Genomic DNA, 10,312 nt, shown 5'->3' with positions numbered 1-10,312 from the left:
ATGTGTCTACATTTCTGAAAAGCATTCTGAATATTTTGTGGAATTGTGATGACCAAGACTCAGATCTTTTTCATGTTTAGGAATAAATAAGTCACTTTGGACGCGGTATGGGGAGTAGGGTGGGTTGTCCAGCAGTCAGAACCCCACAGCAGCTTTGAAGGACACTGCAATTTTGTATGTGTGACTGGGAGCACTGTCCAATTCAAGTTTAAAGTTAATATCCCATATATACCACACAAATAATTTCATTTTGGCATCTGCAATTTAATAGAAAATCTGCAGAAAAGTGGAAACCCAGATTCAAATGCAGCTGGTCATTTTTGTTTAGCTGGTCGTTTTGTTTTGTTTTTTGTTTAGCTGGTCATTTTTATTTAGTGAATACAGCAATGTGGCATGTGTTTCCATTTTTGTTACCACCTCTAATATCCGAAATGGCATTACTGTGTACCATTTCGATTACCAGTCTTTCAGATTATGATCACTTGAATGTCACTGTGTACACTCCGTTCAATGTTGACGTTCGCTGGCTAGAGCGGCATGATTTGTTATCGGCATTATAAATCATTTGAATTCACACAGTCTGAAATTCCATTGGTTGCAACCATGCTGCCATTATCAGCTTTGAAAAGGGAAAATGAAAGGGCAGGTACATGGCCTCCTCACATCACTTCTTTCGGAGATCTGAGCGCATCCGGCAGTTTGCACTCCTCAAAATGACATTTTTTGCAATTTTTTAAAGCTATTACCATTGTAGTAGTGAATCTATTTTGCAATAGTGTGGGGTAATTCCGGCATGCAGTTTCTGTTTCGGTAAAGAAAACAAAAAGATTAGGTTGACTGATTAGGAGTCCAATTGGCTAAATTGAATTTCTCAGGTGAATTTGATAACAGTGTTCAAAAATCATGGCAAAATCTCCCCAGAGATAAATAGTGTTGACTCTATAATGGTCAAACAAGCAGATTTTCTTATACAAATTATTTTCACATTGAAAAAAAAATGAAACAACCTGTATATCAGAAGAAAAATAATCTAAGAGGTCGACAGGACCAACCTGCATGAATCTGGGTGGAATCACACAGGACAGTTATTCGCTCCTGCCAGACGTGCGCTAGGGAGTGAACTTTCCCTTAAAAAGAGCATGAAGTGCATCTTGAATATAGCGAGCTGCATGGAAACTGCTTTTGCAGTATTACCATACAGCCAGGCGCAGTAGCGTAGCCTGAAAAATAGTTCAGGAGGGGTTCTATGGGAACTTTATATGGGGGAGAAGGATTTCACCCTCTTTGCCCTCTCCCAAATGCACAGCCAGATGTACGGTTTCAGGGGCGGGGGGGTCGAATCCCCCAAACCCCCTTCTGGTTATGTCACTGGCCAGGCGGATATCGTCTCAAAGAATGTATGTAACTACCGTAATTTCACGCGTATAAGCCGCACCGCAGATAAGCCGCAGGACGCGTTTTTTGGGACGTTTTGAAAATTTTCTGGCAGATAAGCCGCACCCGCAGATAAACCGCGGGCAATACGAGACGACTGATTTGTGCGACAAAGGAGACCATAGAGAAGGCCATAAACCCTGTGGTCCATACTCCGGGATCGGCACAGTGTACAACACAGGAGGTCAGTTCTGGAGTTCTACCAAGATCGGATTGTGCCCTTGTCGGGTGTTTTTCGTGGACTGATGGGTCAGTGATCTTCCAGAAGACGTGAATCACTGTCACCACTTTCCTTAAAGCTGCTTGGGGGAATGCACCAGGAAGCTCAATCTACTCGAATGTGGACCCGTCCCTGTTACGCACTGTTCGTGCCTCGGCAGGGCACTGCTGTTCCAGAGACACTGTCAGCACTTTCGTTAAAATCAGCATATGGGGAAAATACCAGGAAAAAATAGTCATCAGATAAGCCGCACCGGTGGATAAGCCGCAGGGCGCCCGTGAGAAAAAAAAATCTCGCATAAGCCGCGGCTAATACGCGTGAAAATACGGTACTTCATTAATTAGCTCTTTTTAATTAGGAAATTACCAGCTCCCGTGGCGTAGTGGTTAAGATGATCGCTCTCCACGCCGAGACTGGGATGTGACACGGCTTCGAATCCTGTCACCGGCTGTGCTGTCTGAGGTTTTCCCTGGGTTTTCCCGAAGACTTTCCAGACAATGTCGGCACAGTTCCCCTTGAAGTCGGCCCAGGACACATAATAATCCCCCTATCCCCCACTCCTTCCATGCTGTCCTCTCTCCATCTGTCCACATCTGTACGCCACTCATAGCTACAGCTGCTTCGCGGCGCTAAGACGGAATTTAAAAAAAATAAAAAATTTGGGGATTTCAGGCGAAAGCGAGACAGCAACACAGGAAGCAATCCTTGCTGAAAGACATTTTGTTTCTTAAAAATCATTTTTAAAAAAATCACATAAGGTGAAATCTGCACGGCAAATTTTGCTATGAAAATCAACCGAAATCTCGTGCCTCAGGAACACATGACCTTCACAGTCAGAGGGTTGCCTGGGCTGCAAAGCAGTTGATCTGACCAGCAGGTACTCCTACTTACTCCAATCCATCTGCATTGCTCCAGAGCATGTAGCCCTCCCCTCTGACGTGTAATGAGCACTGTCCTCCCTACATTCCTCCCATTCATACTGCTCAGTTAGCTTTAAAAAAAAAAATCAGTTGCAGGTAAAAGCACCCGGTATGTATTTTTCCTGCATGATATTAACATACTACCTTCAGCGAGCGCCACGCAAAGTATTTTCTTTAGGAAGCATGCATTTCTTGAGAAAATTTGTTCACAAGAATATGCGCAGCAGTGGCGAACTTTCCCAGCTCTTTCTGGCATGTTCCCGCTCATCCGAGCACTTTCACTGGCTGCCAAGAGTTGCCCACTACAACACGGGAGCAAGGCAACTGGTCGGCTGCTCTGTGTTTGGGTATTGGATGCTGGGCGCGCTCCTCACTACTGGACAGCTGAAGAAAATAGTTTTTCTGACCCGCATGACTGAAGTGCACCAGGGTTGCACACGGCACCCATATTTGTTGTACTGGTATCCCAAGTAATATGTATCCCAAGGCTTGTAATCCTAATTTCTACTCCACCTGACAATTTAATGCGTTAGCATGAGAAGCGGCATTTCGAGGAAAAGTGTCAGTGTTGATCCAGCCAAGGCGCCTAGTGCTAGATACATGGGAAAGTCTGAACTTACAGGTGTGCAAGGTGCATAAGGGCTGTTTGTTTGTTTGCCTGGGTTACATCTGTGGCGCTGCTTGCCAGGTGCGGTCATCTCTGCTGCGCATGTGTTTCGGAGAGAGGGCGTATGAGTGGGTGGGTGGGTGGGTGGGTGGGTGGGTGTGTGTGCTAGAGATGGTGAAGCCTCACTGAGGCAGAGGTATAAGTGGACATGTAAAGGTGAAATAAGAGGGTAAATGTAAATGAAGGTAAATGATATGAAATTGAAGTAGTTGAAGGCAATTAAGAGTAAGAGTAATTAAAGGTAACTAAAGCAAGAAAGTTGAGTTTAAAGGTAATGATTGTAAGATATATGTAATTAAGAGAAAGATTAAATTAAATATTACTCAAGGTAATTGTAGGTAATTAATGTTAATTACAAGGAAATTGAATTAAAGCAAGTAAACATAATTAAAGGGAATTAAATGAAATTCAAGATTACCTCAGGTAATCATAAAGGGTAATTGAAAGTATGTGAGGCTAATTTAAGGTTAATTAAATGGACTTACACATGGTAATTGAAAGTGTCGAACCAAAGGTCAAGTATAGACTGGAGGTGGACAACCAGAAGTCAGGTTACACCGGAAGTAAACAACTGGAAGTCTGGTTTAGACTGGAAAAGGCGCTTAAAGCTAATGCATTTCTCTAGCATTTACAGTCATGCCTCATTAATATGGACAACTCGAATTATGGACGATTTCTGTGAGGCATACGTGACGGGCCTAGAAAATCCTGTATGATGTCATGAAAGTTCCGAACATATCCACCGGCGATTGACGCTTGTGCGCAGTCGCTCGGTAGCTTACGAGAACAGAGGCACCGCAGTCAGGCAGGCTGTCAGGCTTGGCATCGACGACGTGCCAAGCCAGCGGCCACATCTGCTATAGCACAAGCGGGACTACAGACGGCTCTTCAATTTTTTGAGGACAATTGTGATGAGCAGCAGCCTCTACATGTTGCGGACGTTTTGCGGAGCTTAAATCGATGCGCAACCAAGTATATGTGCAAGTAGGCACTAATTCAGGATTTTTTTCAGTAAACCTTCATAATTGTTTTTGTTATTTCCTTGGTATTCGATAATACGAACGATCTTCGTCGGGGACGAAAGCTGCCCATATTAACGAGGTACGACTGTACCGCTAAATTGCCACAGAATTTTTTTGTGCCCTTTCATGCTCCTTTAAGTGTCATCTATGAGCTGGCAACCAAGGAAACATATCTGTATGCGCATTTATATTAGCCGTAACAATGAGATGCAGGCTCACACACAAGCACATGGTGACATGTACAAGTGACATGCACATGTGTACAAGGTGGTACAACATCAGCATCAGTTAGACAAAGTCAGTGTGTAAAGTCGGCACTTGATCTACGAAGCTTTATGAATGATGCCCTCTGGGACAAGACACATCTCCCCTTCCTTATTCCGAGCCTCGGTTTATGAACGCTTTTCCCAGGAACGCTAACCGTTCATAAATCTAGTGTGTTGACTGTGTAACGAACGCACTTTCCAGTCAATGTGCATGCCAATATAGGCCTTGCTGGTCCCCGTGCACTTCTTACCCTCTTTCCCAGCAGCAACATAATAAGGGGGGGAGGACTGCCAGAATCGCCTCCTCCCATTGGGATAAATACTATACTAGTGGTATGATTTTACTTGGGATTAATACTTTAATGAGTATCACTGACGAGAACGTCAACATTCCATATAACTAGTCATCTCGGTAAACATCTGAGTAATGTATCAATGTTCAAAAGGTCAAGGAAAAAGAATATTGCTTGCTTCCACACGCAATATGCACGACTGTCCGCGGGGGGTACTGACCGATGTGATACCTTTTCTACACAGATTTCTGAGCACTTGCCACAACCTGAGCGGTTTGCCAACCGTCTTAAATGACTGCAGGATTTCATGCTCTTGACAGAAGCAAAAAATGGCAGTCCACACATGCACAGTTACTGCAACTACCACCGGCGGTAGCATTAATGGAAGCGCGTTTTTGTGCATAGGAGGATAGCAGATAAGATTCTCTAGCATTTATTATACATAACGACCAAAAGCCAACGGGAATGTTGTACAAAGCCATCAAATAAATACAGTCTCATTTTAATTACTGTTACAAACAATTGCACCAACTTGCCATTTAGCCACTAGTGAGCAGTAGTACCACCTCGAGCCTTTTACCATATTAGGGCAACCGTGTCCTTTGTACTAGGCAGTAGGGATAATTTCAGTCAAAGCTGATAAGTGCAGGCTCTGGTGGGGCCATAGGGACCTGGTTGTGCTCTGTGCCTGTCGGCAGACCATGCTGAGGACCATTTTGGGGCTGCGGCCCCATCGCACCTGCAAGTGTGTCACAAAATTTAGTTCCAGCTACGTTGTGTTTCTCGAGGCACTAAAAAATGTGACAGAAAATAAAGTCACAGATGTACGACAGACATGTGCGGAAGATAATTAGGGCCTTTATGTTGCGAGACAACAGGGATCATGAGTGACACCACAGTGGTCTGGTCTGTGGATTAATGTTGCCCACCTGAGGGTCCTCGAACGCGCACCGAAATCTTGACACACGACACACCACATTTAACATCCGTCACGGAAGACAGCGTGTCTGAGCAACATGTACACCTCCACCAACATGCCACCATCCTCGGCCGGGTCTGAACCCGTGCTCTTGGGTTCAGCAGGCGGACACGCTACCGACTGATCCCCCAAAGGCGGCACGTGCACAACACTTTTCTTTTTTTTTTTACAGATTTCGGCAAAGCCAAGACTTCACCAACAGGTGGAGCACCCTTCAATAGCTTTAATGGTATCATAGTTGCATTATAGTGCACTGTCAAGGTTCTATAAAGACAAAGAAGGAATAGCAAGGTGTTTCTTGGTGGAACACGATTACAAGTCGCATCTGTGACTTCCTTTCACAGCTAAGATGACAAATTTTTTGTCAGAATAAGGATGATTATAATTATGAACTGTGGCTTGGCAGCAGATACAAGCAGATATCAGTGCATTGCACATGTAATGGGCAAACAAGACAGGGTACACTGCAAGATGGATACTGTTATGTATGTACCGTCGTCGTCGTTTGCCTGGGCCAAGGGAACTCATTCTTGCAGTTTCTTTAAAAGCAAATTACGCTGTTTTCGTATGATTAAACTGGCTTGACCACCACTTGGCACTTCGTCATTGGGTCCTGGCTCATAGGCGTGTCACTACGCAACAATACTGGGGCCAAATGTTCATTCACTCACATGAGGACCACAAAATATGATGATGTCCAAGCACATAATAGAACGCACAGCAGTGTTGAACTTGGATCCCAAATACAAATGTTTCAGAAGACTTCGATGACAACAAAGGTTTCGAGTTACTGCAGGTTACATTTCACAGCACTGAAGGCTTAGACACATTTGGATGACAATATCCGACAGTTGCCCATTTCAAAGTAGCTCATGAAACACAGGTGCATATATATCTACAAACCAGATAGATACCATTTATACTGCTGAATCGAACCCAACACTGCTCACAGTCCAAACACACTGTTCAGCTACGGCATATACATAGTCCCCATTGAATCTTGTAACCAACATTCAAGGTCCTCTGAGGGCTCAGCTGTCATTTTATGTGCGATGTAAAACACAGTTTATGGCCAGGGCTTCAAGATTTCACAAAAATATTTACAACCAACAGCGTGCCCGGGACAACCTACAACGGACGGGGACTACACCATAGTGATCCAGACCATTCACAAACGTGTCTGATGGCTCCTGAATGTTAAAGATCACAGCACAGCACAGAAAATTGTTTAATACAACAGAGGGCTGCATTCATTTCTCGCTGCCGACTCTTATTGCGAAGAGTGCTAACTCCTGTAGTTTTGAGCTATAGCTACGTACTATTCACTCCAAGATCGAACGGTGTCGGCACTCTGCGGAGAACGAAAAACTACTGTAGTGTGGACGCGTCGTCTGCTTTTACACGTTTATTCCGCATTCAGTGAAGTACAGGGACCATTAGGGAACCGAACCATCGCGGCACAAGTAATGTTCCTGTGAACATACACAATGATCAGGGAAAAGAACCATCAACTCCGAACATCGGCCCACGTGTTATCCACACTATAAGGGTGACAGTGTCGCCCCCTATAGGTCGAGGATAGTTAAATTATCGTTCCACCTTTCCTTTCTTTTTCTTAATAAACATATCCCCCCCCAACTGTGGTAAGTGGGAATATTCGCAATAGCAGTTCCATGAGCTCCACGAGCACCATGAGAACAAGAAAAAGATCAAGGGTTTTCAAGGACAGTTGGAAAATTCCAGGGTTTTCTAGACCTTGAAAACGGCATTATCAAATTCCAGTGTATTCAAGGGTCTCAAGGACAAGTGGGAACCACGATAGAGTACGGTGTAGCTGATATCCTCTTCTCTGACAGTCGAAAATTTCAAAATAAGTTGTCCCAAGTAGAGTCTACACTCGTTAATGTCACATCCTCACATTGTGACGGTTTTTCTAGGGAATCGTGTCTTCCCCAAAAAGAAGCACCATGTATTTTCCCCTCATTATTATGACAACTCGTTAACCCGACTGTAACCGAACTTCTGAGGACGAATCGGGAAGACCACATGTATTCTGCCCCAGCTATTATGACCACCGACTGTTGACCTCACAGACTATGAACAAAGTTTTGAGGACAAACGGAGAGAACACTGGCATTCTGCCCCTATTATAACCACCTTGCAACCATTCTGTTCCACAAAGTACAGTGGCTACGGGTGACACATATGTGGACGATGTCATCCAAAGCACAACCCTGTTTTCGCACGAGTTCATTGTGAGTCATAGGTCTTGTACAGAAAGCAGTACTTAAAAGGACAAGGCATCGAATCCGGCAAGCCATCAAGCAATGTTGATGGTTCAGATACTTCTCCATGGCCAGCTTTGCTTGGATATGCTGACCTCATAGGCCAACTATCTTAACTGTTTCCCCTACAGCTATACCAGTCGAGTTACGTACCAAGTGCCACGCTATTTGAAACACTATTTGCTGCACTATTTACACATGGCTTGTAGCATATGTCAAATATACCACCGTTGACCACCACGTTAGTTTTTTTCTAGACTACTGTGGGTAAGGGAAGGACTGCAACAAGGCTCCACTGTACTCACCATGAACAAGGTAAGGGTGAAAGTCATTTGGAAAGCGGATGCCTTGTGGTGGGACACCTCCATAAAGTTGCCCTGCAGGTTGCCCGAGGTTTTGTGGGTGGCCATGAGGCGGTGATGTCTTTGGAGGTGAAACTGTCTGCTGCTGTAGCGCTTGCGGTGGCATAGATGGTAACGCCATCGATGGAGGCGGCATGAACTGTGGCGCCATGGTTTGTGGGGGCATAGAACATGGAGGCACTGGTTGCGGGGCCATAGAATGTGGGGGCATGGTATGTGAGACCATAGACTGTGGGCCCACAGACTGGTGCTGCAGTGCCTGTGTCGGTAGCCCTTGTGTTGTCATCCCGTGAGGTGGCATACCCTGTGGTGGTAACCCTTGGGGAGGAATACCGTGAGGATGCATCCCTTGCAGTGGGATCCCTTGCTGTGGCATGCTCTGTGGTGGCATCCCCTGGGGTGGAACACCCTGCTGGGGCATCCCCTGGGGTGGAACACCTTGCTGGGGCATCCCATGGGGTGGACCACCTTGCTGTGGCATCCCCTGGGGTGGCATTCCTGGTGGCAACGGCCCCTGTGGCTGTCCATAACCCATGTAGTACTGCTGCTTGTGCATCTCTTGACGCATTTGCATTTCCCTCTCCTGTTCTTGCATCTTTTGCAAAGCTAACTGGTGCTGATATTGCAAATATTCCTGCATCAGAAGCATATATGCTGTTTTAGCGACACTTTACATAAAAAAATGTTCGCTATAATACAGATAAAGGGCTTTGAATCTATCATACCCGCTTTTTCTCGCGCATAATGTGTAACTTGTGAGCCATCTGAATCTGGCGTTGACGATCTGCCTCCTCAGCTTGCCGCCGTAACTGCTCGTTGTGTTCCTCACGCAAGGCATCCAATGCAGCTCGGGCGTCTCGAATCTGGCTCAGCTTGTCTTGAAGACCCTCGTAATACTCTTTAACAAAGACATTACAATAGCTCATCAGTGGAGAACATGCAATTCACATGACCTCACCTCTTTTCTGATCCATTTCTTGTATGTAGTGCAGAAGCTTTGAATGCATACTGCTTAGGCTCAAGAAAAGGCTCTGTACATAAGAGTCATTGGACACGTGGCGACCACGAACTGCGTTGCTCTGCAGTCGGTTAACAAACACCTCAAGTGTACTCTGCAGCTGGCCAGTAAACTCATCCAGCTCTGTGTCACCGCCCGCCGCATCACTCGCACCCTTCTGCAAGAAGTAACACACCGTGGTATACAAACCATTTCTTCATCTGTTTCAGCTCACTGTTTTTCACTGTCAGCAATGGGATTCTCTACATTACTAACTACTCAGCGTAAGTACATACAGACAGGTGATCTGTCACAAGTTCTCAAATACAGCATACATAGGGCCCCATGTATTAGGGTAAAACCAGTTTTTTCCCCGTAATTTGCACCATCATCACTTAAAGTAAAACCCGCAAAAAAAGAAAAAGCAACATGGCAAAGTGCCAATTCAGTCACCAATATGGGCCACTGGAGAACACTAAGCATTGGACAGTCAGCACAGCTCTTCTGTATCTTGTGTTAATCTAAAATACGAGGAGTGCTTTTGTTTTCATTTCCACCCAAAAATCTACTTTTCCGCCTGATAGCACCCAATTTTACCACGTTTTACGACTCCTGAAATACGGTCGCCGACCGATTTTTGGGACATGCTCGATTATTCGGACTCGTTCACGAAACGGCAGCGGGTCCCATAGAGTTGATGTATACGAACGTCCAACACTTCGAACGCTGTGCAACCCCGTCGCTCAACATTTCGGACTCTGTTTGCCCAACCAGTGAATTTTTCTCTTAGGGTGATGGAAAATATTGGTATCATACGAAATTCGTATCAAAGGAATCAACCAACTCATATATTGAGGCAAAAAAATA

General features: G+C 45.1%; 1 protein-coding gene across 3 annotated transcripts in view; it reads right to left on the bottom strand.

Annotated features, from left to right (window-relative positions):
* Nucleotides 1–5,239: 5,239 nt before the first annotated feature.
* LOC135391351 (hepatocyte growth factor-regulated tyrosine kinase substrate-like) overlaps nt 5,240–10,312 on the bottom strand; it is a 30,948-nt gene continuing 25,875 nt past the window's right edge. For all 3 annotated transcript variants that reach the window (XM_064621596.1, XM_064621597.1, XM_064621598.1), the window contains 4 exons: nt 9,407–9,623; nt 9,174–9,346; nt 8,392–9,082; nt 5,240–5,561 (listed from right to left, as the gene is read on the bottom strand). In XM_064621596.1, the coding sequence (XP_064477666.1) occupies nt 5,449–5,561; nt 8,392–9,082; nt 9,174–9,346; nt 9,407–9,623 (1,194 nt within the window). In that variant the 3' untranslated portion in view covers nt 5,240–5,448. The remainder of the gene's footprint in view (nt 5,562–8,391; nt 9,083–9,173; nt 9,347–9,406; nt 9,624–10,312) is intronic.

The sequence above is a fragment of the Ornithodoros turicata genome, chromosome 4 (assembly GCF_037126465.1).
Source record: "Ornithodoros turicata isolate Travis chromosome 4, ASM3712646v1, whole genome shotgun sequence".
Taxonomy (NCBI): Eukaryota; Metazoa; Arthropoda; class Arachnida; order Ixodida; family Argasidae; genus Ornithodoros; species Ornithodoros turicata.
This window is presented reverse-complemented; position numbering and strand designations above follow the sequence as displayed.